The sequence below is a fragment of the Polypterus senegalus genome, chromosome 14 (genome assembly GCF_016835505.1).
Source record: "Polypterus senegalus isolate Bchr_013 chromosome 14, ASM1683550v1, whole genome shotgun sequence".
Taxonomy (NCBI): domain Eukaryota; kingdom Metazoa; phylum Chordata; class Cladistia; order Polypteriformes; family Polypteridae; genus Polypterus; species Polypterus senegalus.
This window is the reverse complement of record NC_053167.1, coordinates 138,438,349-138,464,174: the sequence shown is the minus strand read 5'-3', so window position 1 is coordinate 138,464,174 and position 25,826 is coordinate 138,438,349. Positions and strand designations below refer to the sequence as shown.

The following is a 25,826-nucleotide window of genomic DNA, read 5'->3' as shown; positions in this document are numbered from 1 at the left end:
TTGCGTTGTGCCTTAGGAACAAGTAAAAGCATCTGGTCTGCTGACCTGAGAGGGCGAGACAGACGGTACATAAGGGTGCAGCAATTTTGACAAATACAATGGGGCACAACCATTAAAGGGTTTAAAAACAAATACAAGGATCTTAAAATGGAATCGAAAATGAACCGGAAGCCAGTGAAGGGAAACCAAAATTGGGGTAATGTGCTCATGCTTTCTTGTGCCAGTTAAAAATCAAGCAGCAGCATTTTGCACCTGCTATAGGCGAGCAATGGAGGCCTGGCTAATTCCAAAAAGAATCGCATTGCAGTAATCTAGACGAAAGGTTATAAAAGCATGGATCACTGTTTCCAGGTTGCATTTAGACAAAACAGGCTTGATTTTTCACAGCCGCCTCAACTGGAAAAAGCAGGATTTTACCACTGTGTTCATATGGCTACAATTTTAAAGTGGAATCCATTTTCACACCTAAATTTGTGATTATGGATTTCTCGAATTAAGCCACAGTGGAAAGGTTGATGCAGGGGTGGTTGACAATCACTACCTACCGTATATACTCGCGGATAAGTTCTCCTGCAGATAAGTCAGGAGTTGAATTTATTGTATAATTTCTGGTATCTTATAATGTCGGTCGTATAAGTCGAATGCGGAAAACTGACGCTGTTGGTCCAACAGATTATGATATGCTAAGGCCCACCTGAGGGAATAACCACAGAGCACACTGTCTCTTTTTTCTATGTATTATGTCTGCATGACCACACAGTAATACCCAAACTATTCTGAAGCGACGTTTGCACTGTTTTGTGTTTTTTTTTTTGTATCTCACGCCCTCATACACCTTTATTGTAAGAGCACCCCTTATCTACAATTGACCGTTTGATCAGAAGAAAATATAAAGCTGGTTTTAAATTAAAAGAAATAGGTAACTGCGCTGCAGCCACAAAGTTCGATGTGTCTGAGAAACTGATGCGAGATTGGAGGAGGCAAGAAGATGTAAAAAAAAATTAAGCATCGCATTTTTGAATGGACGTACGAGTCGATTTTATGATCGATTTTTCATTTTTCAAGACCCGACTTGTACGTGAGTATATACGGTAACTACTTTAAGTTATGTTTTGTGTACATATGCGTCACAGATTAAGCAATAAATGTTACATCAGAAAGGCAGATGAACATGATCATTGTTTGTATAAAGTAGTTTTATTCCCTCTGAATTAGAGAGACAAACTTCCCAGTGGGTAATTTTATATGATGTTCTCCTAAAACATCACAAAACTGACAAAAGCATTTCCTTCTGACCAGTGAAAGCAGACAGTTGCTTTCTGAACATGCTGTGTCACTTCCAGTTGCTGCTGGCCATAAAATTATCTAGCCCTTAACTTTTTTTTATCTTTGTTTTAAATATTGTTGGTACTTGAGTACCTAGATATAAAAATATGACAACACATTTTGTGTATATTTATTTATGTACACAAATCATAATGTTTCCTTAGCAGTCAAACTACATATACAGTATGTTTTAAATCAGATAAAGTACTTTTCTATGCTGTACTGATCCTGAGTGGGGAAACTGTAGTGTTAGAGAAGCCCATGCATATTAACAGCATTCAGGTATGAGGGCATTTATCATCGTGTCTTTTCCAGGTTTGTATTGGGGACGAATTTGTAGGATTATCAAAAGAACAACTGGTGAAAATACTACGAAGTGAAGAGCTACGGATTGAGGATGAATACCAGGTCTTCACTGCAGCCATGAACTGGATACTTAAAGATGTGTCAAAGAGAAAGAAGCATGTGGTTGAAGTGCTGGACCCTGTCCGGTTTCCCCTGCTTTCTCCTCAGAGGCTATTCAAGTACTTAGAAGGTAAGCCCTCTTGTCCGTGAAATGCACTTAAGTAAAGGTTGTCCCAGGGGAGATATTAGCTTTGCATACACCAAGTGATCAAAACTGTGATGTACTGTAAACAGTGGTGTTAAAATTCCAACATAGAAGACACAATACTCTGTCCTGGATAGCATGGGAGTTCACTACAAAGAAACACAAGCACTAATCACAGCTGGGATACTGAAGGTGTCGGTCATCTTAGACCAGGGGTCTCCAACACCTCGCTCGCAAGCTACAACCCTTTTCCAAGTAGCTCGCCAAAGGGTTAATGAGTCCTACATAAATTTGAAAACTCGATTAGTCAAATTAGGGGTGGGCTATCCTTCCAAAAAATCATATCACGATCCACAATCTAAATTGCAATCTATCTTTTCATTGTGGCATACACTTAAGAGAATATCCGGACTCAAACTCATCAAGAGCTAAGTAATGCTTTATTTTAAATATCAAACAAAGTTGAATTCAACTGAAGCTGATGAGTGAGTGAGGAGAGCCGCCCCCGGGGCCCATTGTGTGGATCTGGGATTCACACAAATAAATCGATACTGCAAACAAACTATGATACATAGCGAAATGAGAGAAGTCGCAAAAATCAACTGGAATGTTCAAGCAAATTACAGAAAAAAACCCAATCTAAATTCGTTAAGGAATTCTCTCGTTTAAAGCAGACAAACATACAGACATTGGATTTTATATATTATATATTAGTAAACCTTCAAAATTACGTGCAGTTAAAGTCTCAACAGCATTTCTGGAGCTCAGTAGAGTCCGATAACTAGAAGAATCTTCACCAAGCAGTTCTGAAAATGTCTGCTTTGTTTGGGTCTCCATACCTCAGTGAGTCTGACATGAATGTCATGAAATCAAAGTTCAGAACACGACTGACAGATGAACATTTAAAGGACTCCAGAAGAGTGAACCTAAGTGGCTCCACTCCACCATACACCTCAGTGCCAGTCATCTGACTAACTAAAAACACATCACATATGCGACTGGACCTGTGAATAAAGTGACATGTGACAAAATGACAAATGAAGAAGTCACATCTGTGGATTTGGAATCGCATTGTTTTGTTTTGACAGCATTCGTGTTTTAATTCAATAGTGTGAGATACGCTAGACAATGCATACTGACCTACAATATGCACTTGGTGGTGAACTAAATATTTCTTTGTGATGTTTTAATGCAAAATGTGAGATGTGGACACCAACATTTTGTAAATGTTCAGGCAAAGCAAGCTTATTCAGTTTGTTTGGGTTGAAATAAGCTATGAGAATAAACTTTAGAAAACATGAGGAGCTCTCGGCCATTTTCATTTTGTAAAAGTAGCTCTTAGGGGAAAAAAGCTTGGAGACCCCCGTCTTAGACCATGTTCACTCCGTGGCTTGTGGCATGCTAATGAGTAGCTTACTGAGGACTTCTAAAACATATTAACCCAAATGTTTTCCCTTCACTTTTATATTGATTTTAAATTAATTTTAATTGTCAAATAATTGAAAATGGCCACACCAGCCTCATTTTAGTTTCAGCCTTAGCTGGCCATCCCACTAATATCCTCTCCTGCAACTTTAGTTTGCCTTGGTAAATATTCTACAGTTGTCTAGAACTGTGTTGGAGGGATGCAATACTCTGGTAATTGTTTTGCATGGTAGTGTTGGACAACACTGTCATGTGTCGATTTCTTGACTTAGATAACCATAGTATATGGATTACTTATTGTCATGCACTTCAAACCATTTATTGGCCATTTGTGCACTATGGACACTAACATTGTCATTGAAATGCCTTCCCATTAAAAGCCCGTCATCAGTCAAAATTTCTTTGTACAATGCCTATAAAGACGTTTTCAGATTTCCTTACAACAACAAGAGCAATTTATTGTATAGCCCACAATCACACAAAGAATGCCTTGATGGGCTTTAACAGGACCTACATTTTGACAGCCCCCATCCTTGACTCTCTAAGGAGACATCCCAGTGCATCCCTGTTTTGTTTCTTATACATTGTGAAATGGTTAGACTCGACACACTTAAAAAGCTTTGGAGCAGCCTCCCGTATAATTTCCCTGGCTGCAATGGGTTTGAAAATAAAGACAGATGTGTCCTTGATGGAGTCCAAAACAAGACTGAAGATTATTGGAAAAAATGGCGGCTTTACATGCCAAAACCGGAAGTGATGTAGTGGGCCTGGAAGTGACGCACTTCTGGGCCCCGGAAGTGACACTCTTCTGGGCATTGGAACTTGAAGTGACAACTTCAGGGTTGAGTCAGACAGGTTTTTCCATTTTTGGTCTGCAGAGACAACAGAAGAAGGTTTAGCACTCTCCGTCACCCCCTGGCCTGACGTGGAATTGCCTTAACTTGATCCATACAGCTCCCTCCTATTTGCACGTACATTTTGTTCATTTAGTAATGCACTACAAACACAGGCTAATTAATCAGCAAAGAGACAATAATTTTAACTAATGCTTCTGATTGTAAATATTGCCAGTTTTTGTGAGTTTTAACATCTGATTATTACTGAATTATGCAATGTACCTATTATAATTAATTTAAACGAGCACTTGGAGTTATAAGTCTGAGTAAACATTAGACCTTTGGAAAACAAAAGTTCATTAATAATATGAATGAGTAAAATTTTGGTGCACAAAGTCAGATTTAATACTTTTTGACCAGATAAGTGTTCTGTTTTGAAGCTCCTCAAAAGAGCAAATAGTGCAGTAAACGTGCAACAACAACAACACATCCAAAGCTGTTATGCCTAAGCACTGTGCATGAAGATTATATTTTAGTTTAAGTGCAATTATTCTGATTAAGTAGAATTTTTAGTGTGAAGCACTTCAATCCACATTTATTGTTGTGTCTGAGATACATATAGATTCAAAGGAGGGGACTAAATGTGGTTTAAAGTAAAAGGTTTCAGATATTAGGCAATACTTATACCAAAAAAGTCATGAGTTACTAATTATTCTGGTAAGTAGGTATAGTTCCTCCACATAGATTTAACCAAAGTTGCTTCTCGACTCTGTATCTCTCTATTATAATAAAAAAATCTTGGGAAGAGAGACGAGACATGAGACACTTTCATGTCCCGCGAGATGAGACTTTGTGCCAAAAAATGTAACCATGCTCAGGGCAGGAAATAAAAGACAAAGAGTAGATGACAAAGTAGAACGTTGTAAAGAATTCAAAAACGTTGGTATGATACACATGCAGTGCAGGATAGAGATAATGGAAGTGCGAAAATTCGAAAGTCTCAAAAAAATGATACTAAAGATCGCAGTAGCGCAAACAAATGGAAATTATTACTTGGTGAAATAACAGAACAGCGAAAAGAGATCGAATATATTAATCGAATTTAAACTTTAAGTCGGAGACTTGTAGATCGTCTAATTCATGTTGCCATCAGGGAAAAGTAGTGTTTCTTCCCAATGAAGAGGTGTATCCACGAGAATTTAAAGATTTGTTGTTTAGTGAAAGTGAAATCCCGCGAGAGAAAATTTCAAGCCCCGTAAGACAAGATTTTATGCCCACATCTAAAACATTTACAACCATGCACACGGTTCAATCATTACTCATTTGTGTGAATGATATTGTCAGGCACAGTTCGTGTAGAGAGAAAGAAATGATATTCACTCACGGGCAGTTATACGTTGCGTTGACACGATGTAATTCCAAACATGAAATCAAAATTCAATGCGATATTGATGAAAAGGTAAAAGCGAAAAGAGATTGAATATATGGACATAGGTGATATGACAGAAGTATGTAGATATTGTTTGGCTTTAAACTTTAAGTCGATATGTTTGGCTTTAAACTTTAAGTCGACTAATTTGTGTTGCCATCAGAGAAAAGTAGTGTTTCTTCCCAATGAAGAGGCCTATCCGCGAGAATTAAAAGTTTTGTTGTTTGGTGAAAATGAAATCCACATACACGAGTGGCAGAGACGTGGAGTTGCTGGCGCGTAGCACAGGCAGTGGGGTTGGCAAACAAAGCCCCCTAGTTTTCTTAAAAAATGATCCGCTATGAACATAATATACTGTATTTGGTGATGTTATGTGTCTTAGGGATGACAAAGGCTACATTCGACCTTAACAACACAGAGCATAAAGCAGGAACCAAACTCTGACAAATGTCCCAATTCAATAACTGGTCCACCCCCATATTTATTCACTTACACCGACACTCTAACTCACACACTCCCATGGAGCCATTTTACCATTGCCTGTTAATGTAACACACATGTCTTTTCGATGTGGGAGAAAAACTATGGTGCCCAGAGAAAAACCCATACTTGCATAAAGAGACCATGAAAACATCACACGTAAACTGTCCAGTTGGTGCATTCGGTGTTAGAATGCTGGATCTGTGAGGTAGCATCAATAACCACAGTGGCAATGTGCTGCCCTTATATCTGTTTTCTTTATATATTTGTGTTGTAAATGAGACCGAGAAAATAAAGTCCAACTTAACTGTGTGGTTTATATTGCAGGCATTTCTGATTTCAGCCTGAGAGTGGCACTACAGACCCTGTTGAAAGAATACACAGAGGTGAATAAATCTCCTAAAGAAAAGACCTTATGCTTATTGCATCCATCAAAGACTCGACCTCGCAGAAAAGCAAGAAAATATCTCTATGCTATCGGTAAATCATTTAATGTATATCTTATGAAATATGTCCATTAATAATAATAAGTTATGCAACATATCGCCTGTTCCTTGATGATACTTTAATCTCAGACAATTAAATCATTTGTATTAGCAAGATTTAGGTGCATTATTTTATGGAGTAAACTGGAGTTTAAATTATTTATTTGGAATAACATTTTTTTTTTCTCAATTTCATTTTTTTCATTGGTGCATTTAGCAGTATTTGATAATATCAGTAATATGTGATCAAAACACTAGTGTGTCTTGCAAAGTATGCAGTGAATCAATTTTCTGTCGACTGTGTAATCTGCTTTTTCTTCCATCCATTTTACTTAGCTGTCTTGCCTGACTGGATTCTGACAATCAGTTTATTGAACACATTGTTCCAGTACTGGGTTGTAAGCAGCTTTAGACTATCCTGCTGAGAGCAGGATGGGATGGCAGTGCACCACCTGACACACACAGTACCTTGCTATGCACACCAGGATAATCTATTGCCATAGTACGAGGGCTGTGGGAAGAACTCCTCAAGCACATGTGGAAAATGTGCTAAACACATAGAGAAGGTACCACATTCGGGAAACATAGATAAGGTTCAGGCAACATGAATTTGTAGATCTTTTCCTTAAACACAGAGTGGCCCTTTCATGACCAACGTATCACAGCTTAAGTTTATGATCCATACAGTGCATCCGGAAAGTATTCATAGCGCATTACTTTTTCCACATTTTGTTATGTTACAGCTTTATTCCAAAATGGATTAAATTCACTTTTTTTCTTCAAAATTCTACACACAACACCCCACAATGACAACGTGAAAAAAGTTTACTTGAGATTTTTGCAAATTTATTAAAAATAAAAAAATTGAGACAGCACCTGTACATAAGTATTCACATCCTTTCCCATGAAGCTCAAAATTGAGCTCAGGTGCATCCTGTTTCCCCTGATCATCCTTGAGATGTTTCTGCAGCTTCATTGGAGTCCACCTCTGGTCAATTCAGTTGATGTGAAATGATTTGGAAAGGCACACACCTGTCTATAGAAGGTCCCACAGTTGACAGTTCATGTCCGAGCACAAACCAAGCATGAAGTCAAAGGAATTGTCTGTAGACCTCCGAGACAGGATTGTCTCGAGGCACAAATCTAGGGAAGGTTACAGAAAATTTTCTGCTGCTTTAAAGGTCCCAGTGAGCACAGTGGCCTCCATCATCCGTAAGTGGAAGAAGTTCGAACCCACCAGGACTCTTCCTAGAGCTGGCCGGCCATCTAAACTGAGCGATCGGGGGAGAAGGGCCTTAGTCAGGGAGGTGACCAAGAACCCGATGGTCACTCTGTCAGAGCTACAGAGGTCCTCTGTGGAAAGAGGAGAACCTTCCAGAAGGACGATCATCTCTGCAGCAATCCACCAATCAGGCCTGTATGGTAGAGTGGCCAGACGGAACCCACTCGTTAGTAAAAGGCACATGGCAGCCCGCCTGGAGTTTGCCAAAAGGCACCTGAAGGACTCTCAGACCATGAGAAACAAAATTCTCTGGTCTGATGAGACAAAGATTGAACTCTTTGGTGTGAATGCCAGGCGTCATGTTTGGAGGAAACCAGGCACCGCTCATCACCAGGCCAATACCATCCCCACAGTGAAGCATGGTGGTGGCAGCATCATGCTGTGGGGATGGAAGTGGGCGACAAATCAGGATAAAGGGAAAGATGACTGCAGCAACGTACAGAGACATCCTGGATGAAAACCTGCTCCAGAGCGCTCTTGACCTCAGACTGGGGCGACGGTTCATCTTTCAGCAGGACAACGACCCTAAGCACACAGCCAAGATATCAAAGGAGTGGCTTCAGGACAACTCTGTGAATGTTCTTGAGTGGCCAGAGCCCAGACTTGAATTTGATTGAACATCTCTGGAGAGATCTTAAAATGGCTGTGCACCGACGCTTCCCATCCAACCTGATGGAGCTTGAGAGGTGCTGTAAAGAGGAATGGGCGAAACTGGCCAAGGATAGGTGTGCCAAGCTTGTGGCATCATATTCAGAAAGACTTGAGGCTGTAATTGCTGCCAAAGGCGCATCGACAAAGTATTGAGCAAAGGCTGTGAATACTTATGGACATGTGCTTTCTGTTTTTTATTTTTAAGGAATTTGCAAAAACCTCAAGTAAACTTTTTTCATGTTGTCATTATGGGGTGTTGTGTGTAGAATTCTGAGGAAAAAAATGAATTTAATCCATTTTGGAATAAGGCTTTAACATATCAAAATGTGGAAAAAGTGTGAATACTTTCCGGATGCACTGTATGTTGTAAATGCTCGACCATTATCTTTTTTTATTTAAAGATGCAGTATTTTTCCTAGGATGACCTGTATTCTGTTACATAGTCAACATTTTTAAGGAGTCTTTTTCCACCTTATATTATCACAGGATGAGTGGGAATCATTAGATTAGTTTTGGGTTGGTCTACTTTTGTGTGTGCTATGGCCCCTCCACATTACAGTGTTTTCATTTAAAAATATGATACGTTTGTCTATGTTTTCGCCTTTTGCCCACTCAACCTGCTAAAGTCTTTCATAAGTGTTTGATCAGTGTTGTGGCTTTTTCAGGAAACGGTACTTTAATTACATTCTGACTGGCTTGAGCTTATTTCATGGTCCTACACTGGCTGGATTCTGCTCATTATAGCATCTCATTCAGTGATTTGTCATTCAGTGATTTGTCAACCTTCACTGAAGAAAAACATTTTCCAACACAGTGAGCTGCCTTCTATGACGCTTGCTGTGTGCATCTAAATTTTTGTAAACTTTGAATACTGTATACAGTATATGTATATATCGCTCTATTATAAAAAAAATCCTGGAAAGGAAAAGCAGGGCGACGAGACGTGATCTTCTCGGAAGTTCTTGGAAGACACTTAAAAGACCCGCGAGATACAAACAATATCAAATAAGAGCACGGCCAGCAAAACACTCAGTTGTGTAAAAGCACGTAGCACACACATCCTGTGCTCTCAGCACATATAAAGTGTATAAAGACAATACGTTCTAGATGAAACGTTAACGACTAAGCAAAGAAGAAAGAGCAGAATGGAGAAAAGAGACCCAAAAGCGTTGGAAAGAAAAAAAGGCAGATAAGAGATTATGAAAGCAGTGGAATTCGAAAGGCTCAAACAAACGGCGCGATACACATGCAGAGAAAGGTAAAGAATATGAAAGCAGTAAAATTCGAAAGTATTGTAGCATCCCAGCCAGGTCGAAGCCTTTTTTGTTTTAAGTGACTGTTAGGTCCGATTGAGGGAGGGCGGAGTACAGCACAGAAGACTGATAGCGGGGTATTGATTGATGCGGTAAGGGGGTGAGACTCGGGGGATGAGGGTTGGAGATGGGGCTAGAAAGTTGTGTTTGGGGTTACGAAGTCGGCAATTGTTCAAGTAAAACTTTTGTGACACTTTATTATGTCAGTCGCTACAGTATCAAAAACAAAGTAAAGATCGCATTAGTGCAAACAAAAGGAAATTAATCATCAGGACCAGGTGTAATTGAAAAAATAGCAGGACACAGCGAGGTCAGGAATAAAAGGCAAAGAGCAGAAAACAATTTCTTTTCGCCTTCGCGTCATTCAATGCACAAAACGTAGATTTGCACAATAATGGACCATACGCTATGAGAATCTGACCTCCCGCAACTGTTAAAGCAACGACAAGTTTCAATTCAAAGAAAACACAATTCGGTCACAATTCACAACGCGAGCAGCGTTATACATCCTGCGAGAAAGAAATTTAACCACGCCTGGGGCCGGAAATAAAGGACAAGTATTGTTTTTACAAAATTTTTTAAAGTAAAAGTGAAAATAATGCGTATGTAACAATCCCCATGAAAATAACAATCTCTTTAAATTGTATATCCAGTAAACCAAACACGGGGTTGGGCGAGCGAAGCAAGCAGGTGGTGGAGCCCCTAGTGTGTGTATGTGTGTATATATATATATATATATTTATATATATATATATATATATATATATATATATATATATATATATATATATATATATATATATATATATATATATACTAATAAAAGGCAAAGCCCTCACTCACTCACTCACTCACTCACTCACTCATCACTAATTCTCCAACTTCCCGTGTGGGTGGAAGGCTGAAATTTGGCAGGTTCATTCCTTACAGCTTCCTTACAAAAGTTGGGCAGGTTTTATATCGAAATTCTACGCGTAATGGTCATAACTGGAAGCAGTTTTCTCCATTTACTGTAATGGAGATGAGCTTCAACGCCGGGCGGAGTTTAGTGTGACATCATCACGCCTCCCCGTAATCACGCAGTACATAGAAAACCAGGAAGACCTCAAAAAGCGCTGAAGAAAACATGCATTATATAATTGAGAAGGCAGCGAAACAATAAGAAGCGGCGAGTGGCATATACAACCATATTCATGAGTTCTGCTACTTGGAAACAAAGCACGATGTAAACCTACACTTTAAATTAAGTTCATAGACAGGCTGCCGCTGGCGTTTGTAATTTAGTGCCTGCCCATATAAGGCCGTCCGTCAGCGGCAATCCAATAGCAAACTCCCACTAAATATTCACGGGTTAAGGACTGTGCTTATGCAGAGGAAGATGAGATGGTCAGGGTGGTGTTTGGTACAAACTCAGCGAAACTGCGAGAGAAAGTTTTAAGTGCCAGGACTAAGGTAACATTAAATACAGCCATGGACATAGCGAGATGGCACCAGCACAGCTGGGAAACTTCGATGCATGTACACCGAGTGGCTCACGTGAACTGACGCAGTGCACAGATAAAAAGCAACAGTTCCAAAGAGCTGAACAAAACCGAATTACACAATTGAAAAGGCAGCAAAAAATATGAAGCGTCTGATACATACAAGCATATTCATAAATCCAAAACAAAGCACACGTTGGAAAAAGTCAATGTCCCGCTAAAGGAAGACAGTGTAAAAAAACCCGTGCATGCAGTGTGTCAGGTCTCAGATAAAGAAGAAGACGAGCTGTTTATTGATGCAGTAAGAAACGAATCGATGAATGAAACCTGTCATCTTTACAGCGATTGACAAACACGGAATGTAACTTGAACACAACACATCCTACAAATACGAACCTGATTGAAAGAAATAATGATAATCAAATCCTTGATGACAGCAACACTCAGTAACACTCACAAAACAAATACTGTATATTGACAGTCATGTTACGTTATTTTTAAAATGTTCCCTTTTCTTTTCTAGCTTTTTAACACACTACTTCTCCGCTGCGATACGCGGGTATATATATATGTATATATATATAACCCGATCTACATACTCGAATAATGGATACTTTATTCGCCATCAATGATTGTTTTGGTAAAGCCATACTCAGTGTATTCATTAGATGAGCGGTAAAAAGTAAGAGCGAGGGAGGATGACTCATTGAGGCATGCAGGCTGTAGTCATGCGTCAACTCTATCTGAATTGCGCGATCACATTTGAAAAAATATATCTTTTCAAGTTCTATTTAGTCCATATGTGTCAAACTCAAGGGCCGCGGGCCACATCCGCCCGCGTGTAATTATATCCGCCCCGAGATCATTTTTTATATACTGTATTATTGTTATTAAAGCCGGGTATATGAAGCGCTGGTAACACAATAAACTACAGATCCCATAATGCAGCGCTTCAGCTGCCTTGCCAACACTAACGCGTTAATCAAGTCTACCTTATGATGCTGCAAGTTATTGCGAAGCTAGAGTTATTGCGCACTGAGTTTGCACGGCGCTTTGGTGACTTTGAAGAACAAAAAAAGTCCGTCTACATGCGGCTCGAACCTTGTGCATGTTTGGTAGCACATATCTGTGTGAGAAGCTCTTCTCAGTGATAAAGACTAACAAAACAGCACACAGGAGTAAGCCTCACTGATGAGCACCTGCAATCCATCTTGAGAATCTCCACAACACAGAACCTCACACCAAACAGAAACGAACTTGTGGCCAAAAAGATGCCAGGCGTCCAGCTCTAAAATGACATATGAGCAAAGACAACTGAATGATTTGATTTGTTATTGCACGTAAGAGCAGGAGTCAACCGTTTTAACAAACAGCGTATTGCACTGATACTGAAATAGCTGTGTGTGTATATATGTAGATATGTATGTATATGTATATATATATGTTTATATATGTGTGTGTGTATAGATATGTATATATATATATATATATGTTTATGTGTGTGTGTGTAAATATATATATATGACAACAACACTCATCACTCACAACAGTGACAAAACAATTACATTGACAATCAGGTTACGTTATTTTCAAAATGTTTCCTTTTCTTTTCATTGCTTCTTTAACACACTACTTCTCCTGCTGAAGCTGGTATTTTACTAGTATATATATATTGTGGCATCAACGCCCAGGAGGACCGGAGGAGGGCTTGTACCTCCTCCAGACCGCGAGGGGGCGACTGCCCTGGTTATGTTGGGGGCCATGGGTAAAGGGCTTGGAAGCCCAGCCCTGTAGGGACCCGTGGCCACGCGCCGGTGCCTGTAGAAACCTGGAGCCCAGCACTTTCGCCACACCAGGAAGTGCTGGGGGAAGACAGGGACACCGGAGGGCTTCGGGTGTGCAGCGGCACTTCCACCACACTGGGGCGTGTCTGCGGAGGAATGCCGGGAAGCAGCTGGAGCCCATCCGGGTTCCTATTTAAGGGACTGGAGACGGCCAGAAAGAGAGGCACGAAGGACTGTGTGGCCTGGACTTTGGGGGATCGGTGCTAGAGGCACTGGGGGTATGTTTTATTACAGTATGTGACGATGTGGGTTCTGGCTCCACACTCCCTTTGATGTTGGAAGCACTTGAACCCAACACCGTCGATAATGTTGCCGAATGAGCTAGTCAATGGAGGCAAATTACTGAGCAAGGGGAAGGTAGAAAGTGCAAAAGTGCTTTTATTTAAAACAGTCAACAAAAACAAAAACAGTGTTCATAAATAGTGCAGGTCTTCACAATTCATTAAATAAATAATCCATAAAAGAACGTGGAGTAAAACCAATAAATAGAAAAAAACAATCCTTTAAAACCAGAGGTTAAAATCTTTTTAGGAAGCAGTCTTAAAACCATCAACAAATACGGTGCTCTTCTGTTAGCGTCTCACCTGCTTATCCCGTATGGGCCAAGCAGCAGGCAAGACGCTCTCTACAGCTGCCCTCCTCAAACACACGCAAGACTGGAGACCTCCGATCCCTGGCCGGTTTGGCTCTCATCCCAGCCTCGAGACTTGGACTCCTTGGTCTCCAGGACGCTCACACCAGGACTGCCACTCCAAGCCTCCCGACTTCCGCTGCCTTTCTGCGGCCTTCTGCGGCTCGTCGCTTTCACCTTGGTCACTCCCGCTACCTGCTCGCTCAGCGGGAGCGACATCAACACAAACACGTGGGTGTCGGCCTAACACCCAGCTTCCATGCAGCTGTCCACGAGTGCTCATTCGCTCGCACGTCCGCTCGCTCTTCGCGGCTCTCTCCCTCTCACCGACCTGCTTCCTCTCCTGCTCCCGGTAACCTCCGTCCTCTCCTTTCCTTTCTCTCTCCGATCGTTTCTTTCTCTCTCCCTAAAACCACTCGCTTCTTTTAAAAACGTGAGGGGCCATCACAGCTGCAGCATTAGCCACGGGAGCAATCACGAATGTGGGCAGTTCCTCACCTGTGCACACGGTGAGAAACGCCCACATCGACGACTGCCCCGCGGCTCGCTACAACAACGCTCCCCTCACGAAGCCGCCTCGGGTGCGGTGATTATCTATTTAAAATGAATGGCCTTTTCTCCACGAGCTGTGGACCCATAACACCACACAGTATTACTGTAAATATTGTAAATAAAGGGTGTGTTGGGTGAACATAAGATGTCCGTCTGTCTGTGTCCGGGTTCACGTTCACTATATATATATATATAAGGCAAAATATTTATCTGTCGCTGCAGTTTTCTGATAAGTCCTGTGTCTGGTGGTGTTAAAGTTGCAGTGAAAAATTCAGAGACTGGTGAAAATCAAATTGCAAATGTCTCTGTTGACAACCTTTAATCAATGTTTATTATTTAGACGTAATCAGTTTAGTAAGGAGGAGAGCATTCTGTAGTAAAATTAACAAAAACATTCTTAAAGAAGTAGACAGGCGTAGGAATGCAGCATAGCTCACAATATTATGGGACAGATAGACACGAAAGCACAATGCAGTCAGAGATAGACACACACATGCATTTATTTATGAATTTGTTTGTTTATTTACTTTTTTATTTTTATCATTGAGTTAGTTTTACAAATGTTGTTTGGTTCAAGATGCGCACTGGTTGCTCTACACTGCTTATAATCAGTCCTCCTGTGAATGAACATGAAGTTTGAGCCAAGCACTTTTTTTAGTGTCGCTTTAACATTTGCAGTGTTCTCATTTATTGACAAGGCAACTGCGGCCAATTCTGAAGACTGTTACTTTCAACTGCAATCAGTGCATTGACGTGATATGGGGTCAGTTCGCTGTGCCTCCTTAAAGAATGTTTTTTTTAATGCTCTGAACGTGCTATCAGAGTCTTGCATGTGCTAATAGTTATGAAAGGGAATCTTCACATGGCTCTGAATTTTTCATTTCAGGCCCTTCACAGTGTTTGCCATCGATGCACATATGCCTGACGTAGGTTAAAGGTCTATGTCATACGCGTTTTCAGGCATTTCCCTCTGGACAGGGATCCTTTTGTGAATGAAAATTCCAGCGTGAACGGAGATTGTTTTCATTTAAAAACCCAGTGTTTAAATGAAAACGTGGTAGTGTGGACGTAGCCTAAGCTTAACAAACATGCATACACATATCTAAGCACTGAGTGATGTGTGCACAGCCCATCACTTTTCAGTACTCCAGATAAAGACTCATTAGCTTTGGCTTAAGCAGACCACATGAGTATCCCCTGGACAATGGAGTCTGATGCACCTTATTTACTGACACTTTTAAGATTGATTGATTATCAGCTTTAACTATAAGATTTGTTGCAAGGTGAATATTTTGGAGTTAATGACAGTAATCAAGATAGTTAACAATCAGTTGAATGATGTGGAACCAGTGGGCTCTGGTACTGATACAGGTACCGTAATTGCTGCAAAGGCGTTTCTTTATCGCAAGGCATCAGACTTGTCAGGATGGCACTTTGTGGTCAGCCACCAACTACCAAATGTGTTGTGTGCAGCAAGCATGTTATATTTATGGCAGATTTAGTCACAATAAAGCACTTCATGTACGCAGTCCACTTCTCTTGTAAAACTTATTTTGCCTATTAAAATGCTTAAGCAAAGAAGTCCTAACTGTATTATTTGAAACTGAGAAAGCCGCTGGTGTCTGACTGGGGTTGGTCTTTCTTACTTGCTGCAGGAGGATACACTCGCTTGCAAGGAGGACGCTGGAGTGACAGCCGAGCTCTGAGCTGCGTGGAGCGCTTTGATTCATTCAGTCAGTACTGGACAACAGTGTCTTCTCTGCATCAGGCACGCAGTGGGCTGGGAGTGACTGTTTTAGAGGGCATGATATATGTCATTGGAGGTAAGTGGTTACTAAAGTAAATAACTTTGTGATGGGGTCCAGCAAGCAGAGTTTTTCACATAAAAATCCTTTTCTTTGTCTGTAATTCACAGGTGAAAAAGATTCAATGATATTTGACTGTGCTGAACGATATGATCCAGTCACTAAACAGTGGGCAGCTGTGGCTTCCCTCAACTATCCAAGATGTGGTGTTGGTGTCTGTTCTTGCCATGGAGCCATTTATGCCTTAGGTAGAATTCTAAGCTAATTATTTATTGATTTTTTTCATTTGGCAGGTATATTTAGTCATTTACAAGGTCAGAAAACTGATATTTCAGTGCGCTAACACTTTCTGATCACATGTCCTGGCTCGCTTGTAAAACCTGTTATTCTTTCTGTGTGTGTGTTTGTGCGCGTGTGTGTGTGTTTAAAAGACCCGATTAAAGTTGTAGCAGTGCCTCAAAGATGTGATTGTCTGTCCTGTTATGTAATACTCAACAGGCCAGTCTCTGTGCAATTTATTGGGAATACCCCAATTGGAGCAGTGAGGACTATTAAGAGTTCATATTAATGCAGACACAATATCACCTTGATTATTTAGCCTGGAAGTTTTTTGTTTCTCTTCATCTTAGAAAAGGAAAAAAAAAGCTTAGGGACTTTTGTGAGGGAACTCCTGTGACCAATGGAGTACAGTTAATGTTTTAGAGACTATCACCAATCGAGAGGTCAGAGTGCCAGGGTGTGACCAACACTCAGATTTTAAGTGGAATTTGTAGAACCAAGATGGACCAGCGGCAAGTGACAGACAAAAAAATGTGCCAAAAAGATATAAAGTTTATTGTGCAAGTAAACATTTTCACTAATAAATAAATACTCAGAATATTCAAAGAAATTCACAGAATCAAAACTGGTAAAATCCAGGAAAGATAATTAAAAAGTTTAAGGTCTACTTTAAAATGAGTCTTTTTAAAACAAACTAACAAACCCAGAGAAAACAAAATCCCACCATGCTATTGCAGTTTTTCTGACACCTGCAGAAGCAACCCATAATGAACATTTCTAAGAAACGGTCCATCTGTCCGTACCTGTTAGCAGACTTTCTCTGCTGTAACCAGCTCTGCCTAGCCATACACTCCGGCATATCCCATCTTCATCTCTGCTCTGTGGCAGCAGAGTTCCTCTCTGTCTCATTTCTCCACACCATCCCGTCAGGAGGTATTCCAAGGAGCTGTCAGCCACCAACTCTGGGTCTCGGTGGCCTGACCCACTTCACATCCTCTCAGTAGGGCTTTTTCCCTTCCACCTCACATCCTTTCTGATGTATTTATTCCCAGTGGGAATTTTTTGCCTTGCCCCCAATCGCTATCCTGTACTTGTAATCCCCTGCAATCCATTTAAAACTTCTGGGAAAATTTTAAAGAAATCTGCCCTCTCTTTCCTTCTCCTTCACCCTCACCTCGATCAAACCCATCTTGCTTCTTTACTCTGTGATCATCTCGACTCCTAACCATCTAGCTCCTCTGTGCATCTGCCACTGCGTTTCCAACCTTGCTGCCCCTACCAGCTGCAGTCCTTTCATTAATAATTACCTTGGCCATCCAACAGTGATGATTATTATCAGTGTAAAAAAATATCGATACACTTGAATATCGCAATATTATGTTTTTTTGATAGTGCATCGATTCTCAAAAACATAGTATTGATTTTTAATTACTAATTTACATTCAAAGATTCAAGGCACACAGTTAAATTTTGCATTGTATTTAAACCCCCGATCGCAAGATCGCAGCTAACGTAACAATATAAATTGAGACAGGAAGTAGCGTAAGGGTTGACATATGTACAGTATGCTTTCAATACTGACTGTGCAGTGACAAAATAAGCCGACTAGTAACACGACAACTGATATCTAAATCCAGAGGAGCTAGACCAGCTCCCATGCGTACAGAGCGGAAGTGTGAGTCATTTTGGCTTTCACAATAAAGAAGGCACTAAGGAAATTGATAAGAGTCATGCTGTCTGCAAATGTGCCATGCCAAAATCAAATATTTGGGGAACACAACTAATCTGCGAGCACACTTAGCAAGACACCATTCTGATGTACAGATAAATGAGCAGCAAACGGCAAGCATTAAAAACTTCATACACCGAAGATAGCACAGACCTCAACTCGTGCAAACAAAATAGCTCGCTCAATACTCTTATTTCATTTGCAAAGATATGTGCCCTCTTGAGTGTTATACAGAATGAAGGCTTCCGAAATATGGTGGATACAATGGAGCCTCGTTACACCATACCCTCCCTACAACACATCACTGACATCACTGTGCCCAAGTTGTACGAGGAGGTAAAAATGAAGGTACTGAAATCTCTCAGCTCCACCTCAGGAGACATTGTTACCACAGAGAAGTGTTCTGAAAGCTGGGCATGTTGAGCAGCTCGTGTTCCTCCACAAAAGCCTTGACATTAAAAAATAAGCACTGACATACAGTACATACAAACTGTACTAACATATACAATCCAAGTTCTGAAAATGTTCACTATCGATATATATGTATTTTCTTACGTCTGTTTAATATTTTCTTTAGGAGTCCTGCAGGTACTTTTAATATTTACTGATATAGGCAGATATAGTTTCTTTTTTCAGAAAATATAGTGTTACGATGTTGGATTTTACAGGGACGATACATTTTCTTTTATTAACTACTTGAGATTGAAAAATTAAAAAATGGCCTACATATTACAATAGAATGTGAACCTTTAAAGAAAATTTTAATATATATACTGTCTGAATTTATATTTTACACTGTTTGATTTTTTTAATTTTCTCAATTTGTTTACCTAAAGAATCCTGCAAGCACTTTTATTTTTTACTGATATAATGTAAACAAATGTTGATTCCTTTGTTCAGATTACAGGACTATGATGTTATGCATTTTCATATGAACTACTTGAAACATAGTGTGGCATACAGTGAACCTTTAAAGCAGGACCAAAAAGTACAGTAACTTATTTTATTGATATAAGAACATGTTAATTCCTTTCCTCAGACTGCACAAAAGGTATTACTATGATGTCTGAGGTTATAGAGACTGTGATAAATGCAATTGCAGATCTCACTGTTCTGATTGCATAAAAAAGTAAACTTTTTTTAACTCAGATTTTATGTACATAATGGTGTGTTCTTTATACTATGATAGCTTTCCTAAAATTAGATTAAAAAAATTGCAATATATCCCCTTACTTACAGTACAGTAATCCCTCGCTATATCGTGCTTCGACTTTTGCGGCTTCACTCTATTGCGGATTTTATATGTAAGCATATCTAGGTATATAACGCAGATTTTTCACAGCTTCGCGGATTTCTGCGGACAATGGGTCTTTTTACTTCTGGTACATGCTTCCTCAGCTGCTTTGCCCAGTTGATTTCATACAAGGGACGGTATTGGCGGATGGCTGAGAAGCTAACCAATGAGAGCACACAGTTAAGTTCCTTTGTGCTGATTGGCTCAGTGACGGAGCGCCAAATTCAATTCCGCTGCGTTAACCAGGAAGTCTCGTCTCACTCATTCAGCATCAACGTGTTTCACAGTGTAAAGAGGTAACTTTTGGGCTCTTTTGTGTTTATCTTTATGCTTAGTCAAGCCCTTCGTTATGGCTCCAAAACGATCTGCTCCTGCTACTGCTTCAGGGGCCATGCCCAAGTGCCAATGGAAGATGCTAATGATTGCCGAAAAGGTAAAAGTTTTGGATATGTTAAAGGAAGGGAACAGCTACACCACTGTAGGACACCATGAGTCCACGATTCTTTTTATTTAAAAAGGAGAAAAAGAATATAAGATCTACGGCCACAGTGTCCTTTAACCAGGGTGCAAAACGAGTTGTAAGTGGATGTAATAAGGTAGTAGTCCGGATGGAATCTGCTTTAGGGATTTGGATTGAAGACTGCCGGAAGAAGAACAACGGCGGTGCTACACAGTCGCCTGAAGAGGCTCCTTTAGAAAAATTGTAACATTCTCCTTTGTTGTGCAGTAAAATTAAACTCATCGTTATCGGACAAGTCGTCGTGTCATTGTTGGTGAGTAACCATAATTCATTTTCTACGTACAGTACTTAGTACATGTACGTACGTTTAGTGTCACTGTACATACATTTACTGTATTAAATTTTTCTTGCATTGTATGTATTTATTGCTGGTGGCCTGTGTGTTGTAATGGCTGTAACATATGTGATATTGGAGACACTCAATATCTTTAAAATAATATTTAGGTTTTACTGTATATAAACAGTGTGTTTACATACATAGTTTCAACGAATCTTACCTAATATCTAAGAGAATACAAAGGGTTTATGCTGTATAACTGTGTGGGAAATGTTTATAATAGTGTGGGAGAGTTTATAAGGGCTTAAAATATATAAAAATAACCATTTGATCATATGGTTTTTACTTTGCGGATTTTCGCCTTTCACGGGGGGTTCTGGAATGCAACCCCTGCGATTGAGGAGGGATCACTATATTGCAATATATTGAGTCATAACCCCTGTATTATGATATGTATCGTATCTTAAAATTCTTGCCAATACACAGCCCTAGTGATTATTCAACATAAACAAGAACGGTAAGGGTATCGCGCTTCCAGCACAACAAACACCTGTTTAAAGAACACGCAAGATATAAAAGAAGCACTTCCAAAGATCCTTACACACTATGAATATACTGTGGACTCACCAGACTGTTATGTCTTAGTAGGGAAAACCGGTTTTGTGTTTTGGGGTCAGGTAAGTCATTTTTTGAGACTGCTTGCCTGCCTGAGACATTAAATTGGCTTTGCGTCTGTTATGATTGAACTATGACCTTAAATATGAATCAATTCATTAATTATAATCGTTTATGGTGATGATAGTAATTAATGAGACATTTTGGTGAGGTGCTCACTTTATTTTCCTTATACTTGTGTTACAATACAGAAACCATCCATCCATCCATCCATTATCCAACCCGCTATATCCTAACTACAGGGTCACGGGGGTGTGCTGGAGCCAATCCCAGTGAACACAGGGCACAAGGCAGGAAACAAACCCTGGGCAGGGCACCAGCCCACCACAGGGCACACACACACACACCCACACACCAACCACACACTAGGGACAATTTAGGATCGCCAATGCACCTAACCTGCATGTCTTTGGACTGTGGGAGAAAACCGCCTGCGCAGCCACAGAGATGCTAAACATGCACCAACAGCAGCCACAGCATGTAAGAGCAGACATTTTAGGTTGATTTATGTGTGAAACCATTGCTTTGTGTGCTTTTCAGAGTTTTTTGGAAAAAATATTCAGCCCTCAAAGAGTTAAAATAAGGCTTCTTCTCCCAGGCTGGGCTTAGTCGCTGACAGAATGCTTGACTTAGAAGTCTGCGTCTTAGAGCTAGTAATTCATTGAGGGTATTCACTGGGATTTTTAGAGTTTCCAGCTTCAAGAGGTCTGGGGTGAAAAAAATGTTCAGAGTGTTTCCTGGCCTAAAATCGTGTTGTCAATGCCTGAACAAAGAGAACGAAGAAATGTCTACACCCAGTTAGTGGAGAGGATGTAGCCTCTGCTGATTGCAACATTACCAGGTGCAGGTCCTTTTCTACATAGAGGCATGTCAGGTCATAGTTAATTACCACCTCTAGTAATTAGGTGAAATTAATAAAAACAAGTATGCTAAATGCTGATTAACAGTGGAGCTGTAGAATAATTCAACCACATAATTTAGTGTCCTTCTGGAATGCAGATGATGGAGGAGAGGGCAGTTACAGCTTTGTCAAGTCTGTTCTTTTAATAAACAATACTTTGTCTGCCACTAGAAGTCTAGCAAACTAAGACAAGGCCTACTTTTTCCAATACAATTACTTACTGCATGTGGACTATCTTATACTATCTGGTTATAGTTCACGATAACTTGTGGACTAGTAGCGCATAATCTAAGTACATGATTGTCATGTATTAATTCAAAAGAGCGTAACTGCAGTCTGCAATACCTACAAGCCTTGTTACTCATGGCACACTCACTAAAGGGTGTCATTCTTGACACAACTATTTCAGGTTATTGGTTGCATGTAAATACATTGCATTTCTCATACCAACAGATGGCATATCCAACCAACAATATCTCTCTGTTATAAAAAGAAATCCTGTCCTGGAAAGCAAAAGCAAAGCTATGATACGTGATCTTCTCGGAAGACATTTAAAAGACCCTCGAGACCAAAGAGACTTGCCACGGTGTGTCTCACGGGGACCGTAAACATGAGACATTGTGCCAAGAGATTGACCCAGGACCGTCTCGCGATGAGGTAGAACATGAGATTCTTGTAAGACACGCCCTACTTACAGTCTGTCAAATAGGACAACAGGACAGCAAAACATTCAGTCTTGTGAAGGATTTGAGCACATACAGATCCAGGGTCTCAGCGCATATAAAGCGTATAAGGGCATACGTTATAAATGAAACATCGACAAATAAGCGAAGAAGAAATCAGCATTAAGAAAAGAGACTCAAAAGCGTTGGAAAGGAAAAAGAAAAAATAATCTAGGTGCAAATTCATAAAATAAGGCAAGTAATTATCAGCCTGTAACAAATGGAAATTAAACAAAGCACGTCCAATCGGGCTCAGAATTAAAAGACAGAGTAAAAGACAAAGTAGAACTTCATAAAGACATTCACAAACGTTGGCGCTATACACATGCAGAGCAGATTATAAAAGCAGAGCATTTGAAAGGCTCAAAAAAAAAAGTATGCAAGATTCAAATGTGGAGAAAGTTAAAGAATGTGAAAGTAGGAAAATTATAAAGTATAAAAAAAGAAAGTAAAGATCGCAGTAGCACAAACAAATGGAAATTAATACTCGAAAAAGGGAAGATAATCACCAGGGACCAGGCGTCGCTGAAAAAAAAAGCAGGACAAAGTGAGGTCAGAAATAAAAGACAAAGAGTAGAAAACAAAGTAAAACGTCATAAAGAGGTTAAAAGACAAGTGGGCCAAACACATGCAGAGCAGGTTAGAGATAATTCAGGATAGGTTTCTCTGTTTGGAATTTGAGCACAGACAAAACGATCGGCATCATCAGCAGTTAATCATTTTTTTTGCAAAGTAACTAATAAATGCATGTGACGTAAACCACATTTTTGAAATTCTCTGACTTAAACTTTAAAGCCTTACAATATCTACATACTTCTGACATATCACCTATGCCCATATATTCGATCTCTGTTCGCCTTTTCGTTATTTCTCTAAATAATAATTTCTGTTTTTTTGTGCTAATGTGAAGTTCAGTTTTTTTTGGACACTTTTGTTTTTTTGCTGCTTTCATATTCTGTATCTTGCTCTGCATGTGTTTCGCGCCTATGTTTTTTGGGGTCTTTTGAATTCCAGTTTTCATTATCTCTAACCTGACAAAGTCATTAAACACATGTCTCATCTCATTTAAAAGATTCAGCATATTTGGACTCGAAAGATTCCAAATATTGTTTTGACAGAAGTTCTGAAATAAAAGTGAAACTAATGAAATAGCAACAATTCAAAGAAAAAAAATCTTTAAAGAGTGTCCAGAAAACCAAACATGGGGGTTGGCGAGCGAAGCCCCATAGTAATGTAATAAAAAAAATTAAAGTAGAAAAAATGGTAGAGAATTACAAAAGTTGAAGTCAAATTCCACTGGAGCTCATTGACTGTCAACAAAGAGGTAGGTTTCTGATCATGTGACTGCGGTGGTTTCAAGTGCAAGTTCTTGGAAGCTTGCTTGCCTTCTTGATACCTGTTAAAGGAATATTACAGTAATCCCTCCTCGATCGCGGGGGTTGCGTTCCAGAAGTAGAAACCATATGTTTGTATGGTTATTTTTATAAACTGCTCAATAAAATTAAAGGAACACTTTGAAAACACATCAGATCTCAATGGTAAAAAGAAATGCTCCTGGATATCTATACTGATATAGACTGGGTAATGTGTTAGGAACGAAAGGATGCCACATCGTTTGATGGACATGAAAATGATCAACCTACAGAGCCCTGAATTCAAAGACGCCCCAAAAATCAGAGTGAAAAAATGATGTGGCAGGCTCGTCCATTTTGCCCAAATTGAATTGCAGCAACTCCAAATTGCACGCAGCACTTTGTATGGCCCCTGTGTTCTTGTATACATGCCTGACAACATCGGTGCATGCATCTAATGAGATGACAGATGGTGTTGTGGGGGATCTCCTCCCAGATCTGGACCAGGGCATCACTGAGCTCCTGGACAGTCTGAGGTGCAACCTGGTGGCATTGGATGGACCAAAACATAATGTCCCAGAGGTGTTCTATTGGATTTAGGTCAGGAAAGTGTGGTGGCCAGTCAATGGTATCAATTCCTTCATCCTCCAGGAACTGCCTGCATACTCTCACCACATGAGGCCAGGAATTGTCGTGCACCAGAAGCCACTGTACCAGCATAGGGTCTGACAATGGGTCCAAGGATTTCATCCTGATACCTAATGGCAGCCAAGGTGCCTTTGTCAAGCCTGTAGCGGTCTGTGTGACCCTCCATGGATATGCCTCCCCAGACAATCATTAACCCACCACCAAACTGCTCATGCTGAATGATGTTAGAGGCAGCATAATGTTCTCCATGGCTTCTCCAGACCCTTTCACTTCTGTCACATGCTCAGGATGAACCTGCTCTCATCTGTAAAAAGCACAGGGCACCAGTGGTGCATCTGCCAATTCTGGTATTCTATGGCGAATGCCAATCGAGCTGCATGCTGCTGGGCAGTGAGCTCAGGGCCCATTAGAGGACATGGGGCCCTTGGGTCACCCTCATGAAGTCTTTCTGGTTGTTTGGTCAGAGACATTCACACCAGTGGCCTGCTGGAGGTCATTTTGTAGGGCTCTGGCAGTGCTCATCCTGTTCCTCCTTGCCCAAAGGAGCAGATACTGGTCCTGCTGATGGGTTATGGACCTTCTATGGCCCTCTCCAGCTCTCCTAGAGTAACTGCTTGTCTCCTAGAATCTCCTTCATGCCCTTGAGACTGTGCAGGGAGACACGGCAAACCTTCTGGCAATGACACACATTGATGTGCCATCCTGGAGAAGTTGGACTACCTGTGCAACCTCTGTAGGGTCCAGGTATCGCCTCATGCTACCAGTAGTGACACTGACTGTAGCCAAATGCAAAACTAGTGAAGAAACAGTCAGAAAAGATGAGGAGGGAAAAATGTCAGTGGCCTCCACCTGTTAAACCATTCCTGTTTTGGGGGTCATCTCATTGTTGCCCCTCTAGTGCATCTGTTGTTAATTTCATTAACACCACAGCAGCTGAAACTGATTGACAACCCGCTCTGCTACTTAACTGACCAGATTAATATCCCAGAAGTTTCATTGACTTTATGCTATATTCTGAATAAAAAGTGTTCCTTTAATTCTTTTGAGCAGTATATATTTTAAGCCCTTAGAAGCTCTCCCACACTGTTAACATTATTAGAGCCCTCTAGACATGAAATAACACCCTTTAGTCAAAAGTTTAAACTGTGCTCCATGACAAGACAGAGATTGAAGTTCTTTCTCACAATTAAAAGAATGCAAACATATCTTCCTCTTCAAAGAAGTAAACGTAAGGGGCAGAGAATGTCAGAGAGAGAGTGCGCAACAGAAAAGCAAACAATCAATTCAATACGTGCTGTTGGGCTTTTAAGTATGTGCACCACGATAAAGCAGCCGCAAC

At 40.3% G+C, this 25,826-nt stretch overlaps 1 protein-coding gene across 1 annotated transcript in view; it reads left to right on the top strand.

Annotated features, from left to right (window-relative positions):
* Window positions 1-25,826, top strand: part of LOC120514839 (intracisternal A particle-promoted polypeptide) — a 58,310-nt gene that overhangs the window by 24,670 nt on the left and 7,814 nt on the right. Inside the window, exons 4-7 of the mRNA XM_039735437.1 lie at window positions 1,642-1,861; window positions 6,374-6,526; window positions 15,941-16,108; window positions 16,201-16,338. Of these exons, the coding sequence (XP_039591371.1) occupies window positions 1,642-1,861; window positions 6,374-6,526; window positions 15,941-16,108; window positions 16,201-16,338 (679 nt within the window). The remainder of the gene's footprint in view (window positions 1-1,641; window positions 1,862-6,373; window positions 6,527-15,940; window positions 16,109-16,200; window positions 16,339-25,826) is intronic.